The sequence below is a fragment of the Colobus angolensis genome, unplaced genomic scaffold (assembly GCF_000951035.1).
Source record: "Colobus angolensis palliatus isolate OR3802 unplaced genomic scaffold, Cang.pa_1.0 Scaffold448, whole genome shotgun sequence".
NCBI lineage: Eukaryota > Metazoa > Chordata > Mammalia > Primates > Cercopithecidae > Colobus > Colobus angolensis.
In genome coordinates this window covers 785,166-800,750 of record NW_012117910.1, presented here as the reverse complement: position 1 = coordinate 800,750, position 15,585 = coordinate 785,166, and the positions used below count along the sequence as shown (strand labels likewise).

The 15,585-nt window shown below is 53.4% G+C and overlaps 1 protein-coding gene across 1 annotated transcript in view; it reads right to left on the bottom strand.

Annotated features, from left to right (window-relative positions):
• CCDC157 (coiled-coil domain containing 157) overlaps positions 1 to 15,585 on the bottom strand; it is a 22,828-nt gene that overhangs the window by 1,817 nt on the left and 5,426 nt on the right. The window contains exons 2-9 of the mRNA XM_011957710.1: positions 11,092 to 11,243; positions 6,999 to 7,257; positions 5,242 to 5,413; positions 3,930 to 4,551; positions 3,158 to 3,235; positions 2,620 to 2,810; positions 1,153 to 1,320; positions 792 to 992 (exon numbers count right to left, since the gene is read on the bottom strand). Coding sequence (XP_011813100.1) covers positions 792 to 992; positions 1,153 to 1,320; positions 2,620 to 2,810; positions 3,158 to 3,235; positions 3,930 to 4,551; positions 5,242 to 5,413; positions 6,999 to 7,246 — 1,680 coding nt within the window. The 5' untranslated portion in view covers positions 7,247 to 7,257; positions 11,092 to 11,243. The remainder of the gene's footprint in view (positions 1 to 791; positions 993 to 1,152; positions 1,321 to 2,619; positions 2,811 to 3,157; positions 3,236 to 3,929; positions 4,552 to 5,241; positions 5,414 to 6,998; positions 7,258 to 11,091; positions 11,244 to 15,585) is intronic.

Here is a 15,585-nt window from a genome sequence, read left to right as displayed (position 1 = left end):
GCAAATAAGCAGGAGAGGAGAGTGAATCTCTCTGACAAGGCCCCCTGTTTTGGACAGGCTAGAGCCAAAGTGAGCTGTCCAAGGTCACCCAGCCAGCTCAAGCGTGGGAATGGCAAGACTGCTCTTCCCCTGCTTTTGTGATGGATGCTTCCTTCTGGCTCCATGAGCCTGGGGGAGTTGCTGCCCCTTATGGTTCAGTTTCTTGCTTTGTAAAAAGGGGCTATGACCTGCCTCACAGGGTGGTTGAGAAGGGAACAGAAGGGCCTGGATGATGTCTCACGAGCAGCTAACTGCAGATCTTCCTGCCAGCTCTGCAAATGGATTTGCCCTAGCGCTTTAGGGGTCTGGAGAGGCTGGGAAAATCCAGGTCACCTGATATCCAATCCTGTGCCAAGATGGGTACCTAGCACTCCTGTGCCAAGGGGTCCAGGATAGTGGGACTAGTCCCCTGGTGTGGTTTGGGGACCCATTCCAAGAACCAAGAAGGGGGACACAAGAGAAGTCAAGCAAGAATTAGCATGTGATGTGGTAAAGAGCATGGGCTGTGGGGACAACCAGACCTGTGTCTGGGTTTGGCTGTTGTGACTAGAGGCAGTCACATCACTGTTGGGCTTTCACGTCCCTCTCTATGCAGAGTGGATGACGCGTGGAGCGCTTGTGTGCTGTGGGGGGTCCACAGGGGCTGCATTGCTGGCCGCCTGGCTTTAACACCCTTGCTGCACGCTGGGGAACTGCAGTCCCCAGCGTCCTGCCCATGAGCCCTCAACTGCCGGCCCTGAGCCCCAGCATACCCTTGGCACCATCCCCAGTCCCCTACCATGGATCTGGATCTGGGTCTTGGTGGGCTGGTGCAGGTCTGGGAAGGCCACCAGCAGCCGCTCCCGCTCCCTCAGCTCCACCAGCTCCCGTTCTAGCTCCAGGATGGTTAGCCGCAGGTCCGTAGTCGCCTGTTCCAGGCCTTGCTTCTCCCTCTGCAGGCTCTGCAGCAGCTCCTGGGGCAGGGGGAGGCTCAGGCCTGGCTCCTGAGTGAGCCACATGGCACTAAGCGCCCCTGGGGCACCATCCTTACCCCAAGACAAGACACGGGACAGGCCTGCAGGCACTCAGTTGGCCAGAGACTTCTCCAGCAAAAAGGAAGACCCCCACCCTCACCTGCTGGGCCCTGAGCTGGCATTGCCCCTGCTCCCGCTCGCTCTGCAGCTGCTCCTCCACGTGGACCCGCTGGGCCTCAGCCTCATCCAGGCTGCCCCGCAGCTCCTCACGTTCCTGGTCCAGGCTGTCCAGCTGCTTTAGCAGGGCTCGCTGCTTGGCCTGCAGAGACTGAGCAGGAACAGACAAGCAGGGAGGCTGTGAGACCTACAGGGCTAGGCCCAGCCATGTGGAACTAAGGAGGCTACAGCATCTGCTACCCCCCGCTGCTACCCCCCTGGGGCGTGTGTCTGTGTCTAGGGAACATTGGTCACACACATGGAACGGCAGGGGTTGGAGGAAGCTGGCAGCAGGCAGATGCACACCAGACCTGGTCAAGGGTAGGACCCCGGCTTGAAGACCCTGGCCCTTGGAACTCAGTTGGCTGACTCTGGGGGTCTCACCCCCACTTCCTTCCAGTCACACGCAGACCCCACTTGGAGAGGAATTCTGGGAACTAAGTTTTTCTTCTCCTCGGGTCTCCAGTGTCACATCATCCCATGTCACTGAAGCCCACATTTCCTAACACCCACCGAATGGAAAGCAGGAAGAACTAACGCTGGACTGCTCGGAGTCCTGGCTCCATCTCTCACTAGCTATGTGGCCTTGGGCAACTTCCTTAACCTCAATAAGGCTCAGTTTCCTCATTCGTAAAATGGGGGTGACAAGAGTATCTACCTCCTGTTGCTGTAGCGAGGAGTAAGCATCAGAGTCTGTGGCTCCTGAAGCCTGGGTCACAGCAGACACCTGATGCATGGTGGCTGTGACAGTTTACAAGGCAGAGAACAGCATCCACTTGGGGTGGAAAGGCTTCTCCTACCCTGGGCCCATGTCTGACCCTGGGAACTCTCAACTGAACTCCTGGCTCCTTGCTGAGCTTTTGAGGGTGGACCCAGCCAGGATAGCCCCCAGACCCGCCCCTTTCACTGGGCAACAGATCACCTACTCCCTCGACCACATTTCTGAGGACGCCTGTGAGGCCCCATTGCCCAGAGCACAGCTGTGGGCCCTGGCTCACCCTCTGCCCACCCTATCCTTCCCCTGGCTGATGGGCTAATTGCCTGTCACGGGCATCCAGCTCAAAGGCCACCTCCTCCTAGAAGCCATTCAGGATTCCCATGGCAGATGTGGCCATCCCTCCCCGCACCCCTTAGCCATCTGGCAGGAGAGTGTGGCACACCTGTTCATCTTTGCTTGTAGGGCACCCCTCCAGAGTGAGGCCTCACTGGGCAGTATCTGTCCCTGGATCACTGTTCCCCCAGTGCCTGCCTCAGGGCAGACTCTCTGTAAAGGTGAGTCAACCCCCACACCTGGAGGTATCTCAGGGAGCAGGTGCCCAATACAGATGAGCCCCAATTCCCTGACAGTGGAGCCCTCTCTCCCTGCAGCCTACATTGCAGGTGCCCAGGCTGGCAAGGGCCCCGGCCTCACCTCCTGGTGGCGGACCATGCTGTCGACACGGGCCTTCTCCTTATCCAGCTCCGTGCTGGCCCAGCAGATCTGCTGGCCAGCGCCCTCCAGCCGACCCACCAGCAGCTGCACCTGCTCCTCCAGCTGCTGCACCTGTCTCTCCGCTGCCGCCCTGCGCTCGCCTTCCTCCTGCAGCTGCTGGGCCTTTGCCTCTGCAGCATTGAGTGGACGTGGGATGGTAGGGCAGGGGGGCGCTGTACTACCTCAGACCCAGGATGGGAGCTCACATCCCATCTCCGGGCCTCAGGAGTCCTCAGGAACAAAATGGGGCTCTAGACCCTGCCTGAGGTGGGTTTGGAAAATAGAAGGTGCTTTCTGGGTAGGAGGCGGCACCCCAGTTTGGTCATTGCCCAACAGTGTGGTTGGTCAGGCCCACCCTCCTGTGGCTGGTACCCTTCGTCTTCGCTCTGGATGCTCAGGGAACAGAGATGGAAGATGCTCGTCCAGCCACACCCCTGGCTTGAGATGTGGCATCGGGGCCTATGACGGGGTTCCTTACCCATAGCCTGCGTGAACTCCTGCTGCTGTTGCAGTTCTCTCTCCAGGGTGGCCATCTTTGTCTTTAGGTCGCTTGTTTCTATGGCAGCCAAGAGAGAGGCCCTTCAGAGGGTCCCATGGAGCTGGCCAGCGGCCTTCATGCCCAGTGTGCCTCATGGAGTGGAGGCAGCCTATCGCCTGCAGAGAGGCCGCCTGCAGTCATGGGAGGAGCTCTGGGGAGGTTGGTGGAGGCAGCTGGGCCCTTGTCCACCCTGCTTCTCATGTGCTGGCTGCCATGTGTCTGCGCCTCTCTGGGCCTTGATGTCATCCATGGAGGCAACTGTGAGGCTCAGAAAGGGCAAATCCCTCTCAGGCCTCCCGTCAGTGAGCACTGGCCAACTTCTGGTGCCAGGAACTGCGTCTCTAATGGCTTTTGCCAAAACCAGAGAGGCTGCTCTGCTTGGCTGGAAGTGCCAGGGGAATAACTCTCTGGAAGTAGCCCTCAATGACTGACAGTATAAGTGGATACATACCTCAGCTCCCTCCCTGACTGAGGGATGAGTCTGGGCAAGTGTCCTAGCCCAGCTCCCAGCCCCAGAGGGACTGAGATCACAGTGTCACCACCGGATGAACACACCCTTCCTTGCTGCCCTCCCTTCCCTGCCTCTTGTCTGTGTCCCAGCCTAGGTTCTTCCACACAAACCACTTGCCCTGGAAGTCCTGTCTCACAAACATCCATGCAAAGGCTGTGGCAGAGACCTTGGCACCAGGCGTCTGGCCTCCGGGACACAGACCTGTGAGCAGCTGCTGTTTGTCGCGCTCCCACTCGGACAGGCACTGCTCATCCTCCTCTGCCTGTCGCTGCCGCGCCCCCTGCTCCTGTTTCAGCGCCTGCTCCAGCTTGCCCGCCTGCTTCCTTAGGTCATCCTTCTGCCCCTCGGCCTCCTCCAGCTGGGCCCTGAGGGCCTCCACATGCTTACTGAAGCGCTTCAGGTCTTTCCTCTGCTCTGCTGCCCAGCGGCCCACTGTGGCAGCCGGCAGTGGCCTGAGCCCCATGCTGTCCTGTACCAGTTGCTGGAACTGGCCTAAGGATGAGGGCAAGTTCTGGCTCTGACACAGGCTGATGACCGCCTTGCCCACCTTCTGCAGGCTTCCCTGGACGCTGGCGCATGCGTCACAGGGCACCAGGGCCGTCTCAATGGTCTGGGAGTAGACACTCCTGGTGTTCTTGGAGGTCGTGGCTGGGAACTGCAGGGAGGCTCTGACAGGGATGCTCTCTGGCTCTTGGCAGGTCTGGGGCAAGCCTGGCACTGGGGAGGAGGGCTTGATGAACTTGGCAGGCAGACATTCAGGGCTCCTGGCTGGCTCGCCCTTGGTGGGCTTGGAGGTGGGAGTCTCTCTTTGGTTTGCCCCTTTCTGTGTTCAGAAAAAGACAAGGGAAAGCAGGTGAGGGAGAAAGTAGAGAGGGAGGTGACTGGTTCTCTGGGGATGTTCTGTGACAGTGTGACAGCCTTGCCTGACAACGCAGACCCTCAGATGTTCTCTGACACTGACGTGAATAAGAGAGAACTTTCTCCCTCTTTTACTCTGACTCAAGTTACCACACCCAGGTCTCCTCTCTATGGCCCACACCCCGAGCTCCAGGCTTGATGTGATTGTACGCATGGTGTTGGGTGATGGTGACATCACAGCTGCTGGTTACTGGGCTCTTGATTAGTGGACGTGCCTGCTCTTATGTCACCATAACCACTCTCAGTTTTAGTTTCCTCCCCATCACGGTGACAGTGGTCCTTCCCCAGCGGGTGGTTGTGTGGATTATGGGATAGCCCATAACAAACGGGGCTCATGTGATCTCCATTGTACAGATGAAGAAAATGAGGTTCAGAGTAGGCAAGATTTTTCCAAAGTCCCACAGGGGTGTCAGAGCCAGGGAGCAAGGCATGACCCCCAAGGCCTGTGTTCTTAACCGCCACACTGTGTGGGGCTTGACTGGGAGGGCGGTGGGAGCCAGTGAAGGCTGTGGTGCACACAGTGGTAGGCTAGGAAGCCAGAGCTGGGGCGAGCTGTGAAGGCCACCACAGTGGGGAGACAGAGGCTGGGACCCACCTGGGGGAGTGGCTGCTGGTGGAGCATGCCTAGCTTCAGCAGACTATCCCAGAAGCGCCGCACCGTGAGCCCCACGGACATGCAGGGCCCCGTAGCCCGTGCGGGGGGCATCATCTGCTCGGAGCCAAGGTTCTCCAAGTAGCTCATGCAGCTTTGAAGCAGCAGCAGGAGCCTGCGGGCAGAGATGCCAGGTTGCCGGGGCTCAGGCTGGTGCCAACACACCCTCAGACCATACAACTGCAGCTCTGGCTCTGGGGAACTGGCCCAGACATCAGGGGCTTGGAGAGTCTCAGAATATGCTCTGCTGGGCCAGCTTCAAACCTAACCCAGGGGCTACTTCCCCCAGGAAGCCCTCCCTGGCCACAACCTCAGCTTGGGAGCCTCTTCTGCATCTCCTGGGTGGCACTTCTGCCTGGCTCTTCTCCACTGGACCAGGGAGCTCTGTGAAGCCAGGCCTGGCCTGCCTCAGTTGTATCCTGAGTCCTTGAAAAGTTCTGGGTGAACAGCTGCCTTACATTCAGTGGCCCAGAGCCTCCACCTGACAGATGACAGAGCTGAGACCCAGAAAGGGGAAGAGCCTGCCCACAGCCACAGGTTGATGTGCCGGGCGTAGCAGTGGGTACCTGTAATCCCAGCTACTTGGGAGGCTGAAGCAGGAGAATCTCTTGAACCCAGGAGGTAGAGGTTGCAGTGAGCTGAGATCACACCACTGCACTCCAAGAAGAGCAAAACTCCGGGAAAAAAAAAAAAAAAGGCATGCACCAACACACCCAGCTAATTTTAAAAATATTTTTGTACAGATGGGGTCTCCTTATGTTGCCTAGGCTGGTCTTGAACTCTCAAATGACTCTCCCATTAATCTCCCAAAATGCTGGGATTACAAGTGTCGGCCACTGTGCCCGGCACACCATGTTAACTTTATTTTTATTTTCACTTTTTTTTTTTTTTTTGAGAAACAGTCTTACTCCTTTACCAAGGCTGGAGTGCATTGGCGTGATCTTGGCTCACTGCAACCTCTGCCTCCCAGATTTAAGTGATTCTCATGCCTCAGCCTCCTGAGTAGCTGGAAATACAGGAGCGCACCACCACACCCAGCTAATTTTTGTATTTTTAGTAGAGACACGGTTTCACTATGTCGGCTAGGCTGGTCTTGAACTCCTGACCTCAAGTAATGCATCCGCCGTGGCCTCCCAAAGTGCTGATTACAGGCATGAGCCATCGTGCCCGGTCAACCATGTTAACTTTAATGATAGCTTAGAAGTGACGGGGCTGCAGGAGAATCCACGAGGCTCTTCCCAGTGGGTCAGGATTTGGAAAAACACATCCCGTGTCTGGCCTTGGGATATGCAGAGGGAACAGCACGACCCACAGGACAACAGGAAAGAGAGGCTGGGATGGAAACTCTCAGAAGCAACTATGGGGTCCCCGACACAGAAATCCTGAGGAGGCAGCTGGGAGCGGCTGAGAGACCGTGGTCACAGATGTGGTGCCACAGAGACCGATGGAGTGGAAATCAACTGCCTGAGGTGGACAGGCTAGGAGAGCCTAACACAGGATAGCACAGCACACAACACAAGACAAACGATAAAAGGTAAGACCACTTTGAAAGTCCTGAGCTGATGTGGCCCCGACAGGTACTCAATGGTGACTGTTGTTCCAACATCACCCCCGCCTCTGGAGGGGCTTCTGTAGCTGCCACTGGTTTCAGGGGCAGGTGCCGGCATCCTGAGATGACCAGGCTTGGTCAAGGCCCTCACCTGTCAATGACCAGCTCCAGTAGCACAGCATGGGACAGCTGCGTGAACTCGGGGTCACCCGGAACATGGTCATAGTGCTCCAGCAGGGCCACCATGTCGAGGTCACAGGCCATGCGGTCAGGGAACTTCCAGGAGGGGAAGTGCACAGGCCCGGCGCGGGAGAAGACGTCTACGATGGCACCCTGCAGGTCGGTGAGGTCTGTGCGCAGGCTGTCCATGCAGGCCTGGCTGCCCAGCAGGTGCGCCATCCTCACAGCTCCTGGGGTGAGCACAGAAGAGCCCTGTCAGCCAGAGTCACGTGGCTGCTGCTGGAGGAAACTCCCTGAAACCCTCATCTGCCCAGGGGCTACTAGGCCAGAAGTTCACCCCAGACCCTGGGGAGAAGTCTGTTTCCCAGCCCCAGGTGACAAGGCCTTTTGGACCTGGTTCTGGGTGGCCTCACCAGCCTCTCAGTCCCGCTACCCTGAGCACATACTGCAGGGTCCATCACTCCACAAGTCCTTCCTAAGGACTTACATATGTCGGGTCCCCTGCTCAAGGCTGGGTGGATACAGCTATGAACAAGAACATGCCTCTCATCGTTTCCTCCCAGAGTGAACCCTTGAACAGGGCACACACAACTGAGAGTTACAGCTACAGCGTGATGGGAAGCGTGATGGGAAGTGTTGGGCCCACCAGGCCACTGTCATATCCTGCCTAGACCACTGCAGCAGGTTCTAGCTGGGTCACAGGGCAGGCCTCCAGAGATTTCAGTTCCAGAGATTTGGACCAAACTCTACTGGACCATGTCATGCTGGCCACAATGCCTTGGTGCTCCCTGTGGCCTATGGAAGAAAAGCCACCTCTGGACACATCCCTCACCTCGCCTCTCTCTAGTCCCCTCCCCTCTACCTCAACGTCTTCCCTCCTAGCACCATGAGCTACCAGTAGCAGCTCATGCACACGAGGCACTTGTTTCTAAATCCTCGCCCATCTGTCCTGTCAGAATCATGCTTCCCTGTCCAATTCCCATCCCATGGCTAACTCCTCTCATCCTTCAGGGTTCCTGGATATCACCTCCTCCGAGAAGGCTTCCCTAAGCACCCTCCATGCTGGCTTAGATACTCCCTCTGGGCTTCCCCCATCTCAGCTCTGACTGCTGTCTGCTGGAACGGCCTTCTCTCCAAGCCATCTTAGCCCCTGTGGTGTCCCCAGTGTGGCCAGCTGGGGACCTGGCCCATTGTAGATGCTCACTGGCAAATAATGACTGAGTGATTGAATAGGGAAAAGACAAAGAATCGCAAAGAAAATTTAAAATGCACTTGACTTCTAAAGTGCAAGAGAGGAAAATGTGAAAACTTGCACTGAGACCTATTGTCGTTACTCTGGTGACAGGGAACCCATTATATATATGTATGTTTTTGGTTTTTTTTTTTTTTTTTTGAGACGGCGTCTAGCACTGTCACCCAGGCTGGAGTACAGTGGCGTGATCTGAGCTCACTGCAGTCTCTGCCTCCTGGGTTCAAGTGATTATCCTGCCCCAACCTCCCGAGTAGCTGGGATTACACGTGCCTGCCACCATGCCTGGCTAATTTTTGTAGTTTGAGTAGAGACAGGGTTTCTCCATGTTGGCCAGGATGGTCTTCTGACCTCAAGTGATTCACCCACCTTGGCCTCCAAAAGTGCTGGGATTACAGGCGTGAGCCAGCACACTCAATCCCATTATATATATATTTAAAACAATTTTTGTTTTTACTGATGCATAATAGATGTCCATAGTTTCAAGGTACATAGTTTCAGGATTATTTAATACATATATAAATTGTAAAGATCAAATCAGTGTACTTTGAATATCCATCACCTTAAATTTGTCTTTTCTTTTTTCCTTTTGTTTTGTTTTTTGAGGCATGGCCTCTGTCACCCAGGCTGGAGTGCAGTGGCGCCCTCACAGCTCACTGTAGTTTCAACCTCCTGGACTTAAGTGATTCTCCTGCCTCAGCCTTCCAAGTAGCTGGGACTACGGGTATGTGCCACGATACCTAGCTAATTATTTATTATTTTTGTGGGGTAACATCTTGAGCTGGCAATTTTAAAAATTTTTTGTAAAGACGGGATCTCACTGTGTTGCCCAGGCTGGTCTCAAACTCCTGGGTTCAAGTAGTCCTCTCTGAAAGGCTTGGCCTCTCAAAGTGCTGGGGTTATAGGTGAGAACCACCACACCCAGCCTGTCTTTTTTTTATGCTAAGAAACATTTGAGGCCAGGCACAATGGCTCACATCTGTAATCCCAGCACTTTGGGAGGCCGAGGCGGATCACCTGAAGTCAGGAGTTCAAGCCTGGCCAACATGGTGAAACACCATCTCTACAAAAATATAAAAATTAGCCAGGCATGATGGCGGGTACCTGTAATCCCAGATACTTGGGAGGATGAGACAGGAGAACTGCTTGAACCCAGAGGTGGAGGCTGCAGTGAGCTGAGATCGCACCATTGCCCTCCTGCCTGGGTGACAGGGCGAGACTCTGTCTTACAAAAAAAAAAAAGAGAGAGAAGCATTCTATTTATTTTCTTTTAGCTATTTTGAAATGTACAATAGATCAGTATAAACTAATCACCCTACTGATCTATTGAACACTAGGACTGCTATTACGTTTTTATGCAGAGAATCCCAGTCCTGCCCCTTCCTGGCCTCAGGGAAGTCACTGAGGCCCAGTTATAAGACGGGGACATTGTCTCCAAGCAGGCCAGGTTGTTGTGAAGGCGTTAAAGGGATCATGAGTAAGGTGCTTGGTCCAATGCAAGGCACCAGTAAAAGTTCTCAACCAATATTAACTATTATTATTATGAATAATATTATTAGCAGTAACCACAGCGAAGCCCATCCTTGTCTTGTGTGGGTGCCTGGCTCCCGTTCTTCCCCAGTTCCCCTGCGGCCCACACAGAATGCTTCTGGTCCATCTTCTGCCACCTGTGGACATCTGAGGTGGTGATCTGAACATTCTGTGACCCTTGACTCAGAAAGTGGAGAAGCAAGACACTGCCCTGGTCCCTCCTGTGGCTTGTCACCCTCCAGCAGGGCTGGGGTGTGAGTTGGCAGCTTGTTTCAGATCCAGCATTCTGCTGGGAGTCAGGCAGCTATGCGGATGCTCAGCTCCAGCTCCTCTCTACCTGCCAGCAGGGGCCCCTTGTCCTTGGTGAATTTCTCAGTAGCAGGAAGTACCTCCTCGCACTAACACCTCCCTGAAGCAGGGGCTGCTTGGGCAGCATTTAGGCCATGGCCCCTTCTGCCTCCAGCAAGTCCAGGCCTGGCTGAAAAATTGTTCTCCCAAACCTAACCTCCCCACCAACCTCCCTCATCTCAGAAAACGACACCCCATTGAGTGTACCTGGCTTGGTCCTAGCCTAGGCATTTCCTGAGTTCCCTCTTTTCTCTACCTCCATTGTCCCAGGACCCAGTGCTGCTGATCCTACATCCAGACCACACTGGAAACCCAGCATTTCTCTCCATTGACACTGCTCCTACCCCATCATCTCCCGAGACACTGCCAGAGCTTCCCTGAGGGATCAGCCACTTCCCTTCTGCCCTGTACCACCTGGTCCCTCTTGGTTGTACATGGCAACCAGAGTGATTGTTTAATAAGGCAACCTACCCCTGCTTGGAGCCTTTTCCTCTCTTTCTACAGCACCAAGACTGGAATGCTTCCTGGGGCTCCTGCCCTGTGTGGCCTGTCCCAGCTTCAGTGTCTCCCCACTCAGAATGCGCCCCTCCCCGAACTTCTTCTAGATAAGACACCTCCCTCAGGCCCCCCCGCCAAACGTCCTTTCCTCAGGAAAACTCCCCAGGGCCCCAGGTCGGGGGAGGTTCCCTGTCACACATTCTCAGAGCATCCTGTTCTTTTTCTTCCCAGCACACACCACCGCCAGAATGGAATCATTATTTGCGAAGTTATTTGTGGTTGGCAGCCTGTCTCCCTGTGAGCGTGTGGTATGACCTGGTCACCGGGGCTGAGAGGACTAAGGGCCAGCCTGTGCCCACAGGTGCTGGGAAGCTCAGAGGCACTCAGGGGAAGGGTGTTGGACTCTTCAACCTCCCAGAGGACGGGGCCCTCTCCTTACCTCTGTGCAGGTGCCTGCCCGTGGAGCTGGAGTGACTGAGTGTCTAGTTCTCAGATGAGCCTGTGGGCTCCAGGGCTCTGGGTCAGAGGCTCATCCAGGTGCCCGGCTTCCTGTCTCCAGTGCAGGGTTGGCCCTGAGTAGCTCTTCAGACCCTGGGAAGGGATGACAGTGACAGTGAGTGAAAGCACAGTCAGGCAGGGCTTCCTGGGAGCAGGGTGGAAGGCTATCTAGGAAGGAGAAGGGGTTCCAGGCTGGAGGAAGGAGGTGAGAGAAGGGGCAGGTGGGCTGCCTGCCTCCAGCCTGAGCAGAGGGTACTCTTCAGTAGTGCTGGTTTGACTGAAGAACTACTGTGTGCCACTTCCCTGAATCTGCCTCATTTCTACAGAGGAGGAAACCGAGGCTCTGAAAAGTTAGGGAGCTTGCCCGAGGTCTCTCAGGGAGCTGAGATTCTGAGTCCACCATCTCTGCTCTGTCCTCAGGCCATGCTACTTCTAGAGCAGCAGTGTTTAAAAGAAATATAATACAAGCCACACATGGGATTTTAGGTTTTTCTACTAGCCACTGACGGGGTACAGGAAATGCTACCCCAAGATATGGCACCTCAGAAATGCAAAACACTGCAGAAGCAGGAAGGCCACTCTCATCTTCCCCTCATCCTTCTTCTCTGAAGCAGGCCGCCAGGAAGGTCAGTCTGTGACCTCTCCCCTCCTTCTCCCCTGAAGACCCTCATGTGAGAGGTGTCCTGCCCTATACCCAGATGGGGAGGAATGTCACACAGGAACACCAAGAAGAATCTGAGCAAACAGGCCTTGCTAAATCCACGCCCTCCCTCATTTATTACTATTAGATCATACATTTTCTTTTTCTTTTTGAGATGGAGTCTTGCTCTGTCACCCAGGCTGGAGTGCAGTGGCGCAATCTCAGCTCACCACAACCTCCGCCTCTTGGGTTCAAGCAATTCTTCTGTCTCAGCCTCCTGAATAACTGGGACTACAGGTGCACACCACTATGCCCGGCTAATTTTGTACTATTATTATTATTTTGACACAGAGTCTCACTCTGTCGGCCACGCTGGAGTGCAGTGGCATGATCTCGGCTCACTGCAACCTCTGCCTCCTGGGCTCAAGCAGTTCTCCTGCCTCAGCCTTCCAAGTAGCTGAGATTACAGGGGTGTGCCACCACACCTGGCTAAATTTTGTATTTCTAGTAGAGATGGGGTTTCACCCTGTTGGCCAGGTTGGTCTTGAACTTCTGACCTCGTAATCCACCCACCTTGGCCTCCTAAAGTGCTGGGATTAGGCATGAGCCACGTGCCCAGCCTTTTATTATTTTTTTTATTTTTAATTTTATTATTTTTTTGAAACAGAGTCTCGCTCTGTTGCCCAGGCTGGAGTGCAGTGGCGTGATCTTGGCTCACCACAACCTCCACCTCCTGGGTTCAAGGGATTCTCCTGCCTCAGCCTCCTGAGTAGCTGGGACTACAGGCACGTGCCACCACAGCTGGCGAATTTTTGTATTTTTAGTAGAAATGGGGTTTCACTACGTTGGCCAGGCTAGTCTCAAACTCCTGACCTCGTGATCCGCCTGCCTCGGCCTCCCAAAATGCTGGGATTATAGGTGTGAGCCACCGCACGCGGCCACTTTTTGTATTTTTAGTAGAGATGGTGTTTCACCATATTGGTCAGGCTGGTCTCCAACTCCTGACCTCAGGTGATCCACCCTCCTTGGCTTCCCAAAGTGCTGTGTTTACAGGTGTGAGCTACCGTGCCCCTCCAGAGGAGATCATACCTTTTGGTCCACCAATCATAATTCTGCACACTGTCCATAAAAACACAGATCTCCTTGTTTCTTTGGGTTTTCATTTCTGAAGGTTTCCATGTCAGGGAAAACTTTTATAAAATACATTTGTATGCTTTTCTCTTGTTAATTTGTTTTTAAAATTTTATTTCATTTATTTATTTTTTAGAGACAGGGTCTCACTCTGTCGCTCAAGTTGGAGTACAGTGGTGCTATCATAGCTCACTGTAACCTCGAACTCCTGGGCTCAAGTGATCCTCCCACCTCAGCCTCCTGAGTAGGTAGGACTACAGGTGACAGAGACTTGCTATGTTGCCCAGGCTGGTCCTGGCCTCTTGGCCTCAAGTGATCCTCTGGCCTTGTCCTCTCAAAATGCTGGGATTATAGGCGTGAGCCACTTTAATCTGTCTTTTATTAAACTTCCAATGAGTGAGGAAAAGATACTACTTTTTCTCCCCTACACATTAAAAAGAGTAAAAAAAAAAAGTCAATTAATTTTAATAGCATATTTTATTTCACCCAATATACCCAAAACATTACCATTTCAACATACCAATATAAAATTATTAAGGAGATTTTTTACATTTTTATGGTATTAAGTCTCAAAATCTAATGCCTGTTTGACAACACATGGCCATTTGAACCAGAAACCATTTCAAATGTTCAAAAGCCATATTGGCTGGTAGGTACTGTACTGGATGGTGCAGAGGGTCGGATGCTGTGTGTGCATTCAGTAAATGAGGACTGAGTATCTGCTCCATGTCAGGCACTACGACAAGACCAGGAACACAGCAGGGCACAAGGAGCCCTGTCCTCCAGGAACTACCAACGATATCTGAGGGTCTCTGCAAGGGGTAAGCTTGTGTGTGCCCGTTTCACCCACGGGATATCACCCAAGTGATACGTGTCTCCCCCTTGACATTCACAATACACATGCCCACATCCCACACTCCTGTTGTCTTGGCAACTGCCCCTCATGAACTACTGCTGCCCAAGAGATTTTATGTCTCCAAGGAGGGAGGCAGAAACAAAGGCAAAATAACACATGGAAGTATTCTGGGTTTCCTTCCTGAAAAGAGCATGAAGGAAATAAAGCAATCAAGAAGCCCCAACCTGGGAGGAAGCGTATTCAGGTGGCAAAGCACCTGGAATTCATAAGCGTGCTTGCGAAGGCACCAGGAAACACTGATCTGTTCACCTTCAAATAGCTACAGCTGCCCTATGGGGCAATTTTGGATATCAACTCCCACTAGATCCTGGTTCAGATAAGCAGCAGCAAATGCCCAAGTTTCAGGAAAATCCAAGATGACCTTATGTTGCTTCTTCTGAAAATTGTGGTCATGCAGATACAAGCATGGTTTAAGAAGTACTTACGTGCAGCCGGGCGTGGTGGCTCACGCCTGTAATCCCAGCACTCTGGGAGGCTGAGAGGGGTGGATCATGAGGTCAGGAGATCGAGACCATCCTGGCTAACACAGTGAAACCCCATCTCTACTAAAAAATACAAAAAATTAGCTGGGCGTAGTGGCAGGCGCCTGTAGTCCCAGCTACTCGGGAGGCTGAGGCAGGAGAATGGCGTGAACCCAGGAGGCGGAGCTTGCAGTGAGCTGAGATTGTGCCACTGCACTCCAGCACTCCAGCCTGGGCGACAGAGCAAGACTCCGTTTCAAAAAAAAAAAAAAGTACTTACGTGCATATCAACTGAAAAAGCACTTGACATGAGCTCTCTCTGTAATTCCTCGGTCTTGAGTGGAACCCTCAGTCTGAGGCTGCCAGCCCTGCACTGTACCCAGGAACACATAGGTGACTGCACTAATTGAGCCCTTAGGAAGGAGCAGCAGCTATCTCTGCCTCTCCTCAATTTCCTGGGGCTCAAGGCAGACTTTTGACTCCCAGAGAAGAGCAGGAGCCTTTCCTACACTTCCGTTCAACATTCCAGCGCCTTCTCGGAGAACCAGTACCCTAACCTATTGGTAAAAATGATGCCTACTTCCCAGCCACGGTGACTGCTGAGATTCAAAGTCACCACCATGAAAACATGGGAAACTCTAAAACCAGCTATGTGGCAGATGTCAGTCTCAAACATGAGATTGTTAATTGCCTGGATCCCTGGGGACGTTGAAGGGACTGAGGACAAAAGAATAACTAACTGCACTAGTAGAGGAATAAGACTGGCTTGAGCTTGCATTCCCACTCTACCACCTCCAAACTTCACTGTCCTCATTTGTAAATAGGGTGCTATAAGGAATAAATGACGGAATACATGAAGTGTTGGGCACAGGATCCGGCTCACAGGAAATGACCAATACATCCTAGCTATCATTATTCTACATTAATAACAACCATGACACACAGCTACGATGTGTGCGGGGGAGGGAGAAGACTTGAGAGAGCAACCTTTCCTATCACTCCCTCATTTCACAGGTGAGGAAACTGAAGTCCAGGCACAGGTTCCCAGCCAGCTCTGGGCTTTCCAGAGTTGAGGAGGGGAGGAAGGAGAGAGGGGGTGAATCTCAGGAGAGGGAGAGAAAGCCGGCAGGATTCGAGGTAGGCCTCTGGGGAGCGAGCTGCATAGCTTGCAGGGGCGCACCTGTGAGAGTGAGGGGTGAAGCCTAAAGCAGCAGCCCTGCGTGATGGCTCATGCGTGTAATCCCAGCACTTTTTTTTTTTTTTTTTTTTTTGAGGCGGAGTCTCGCT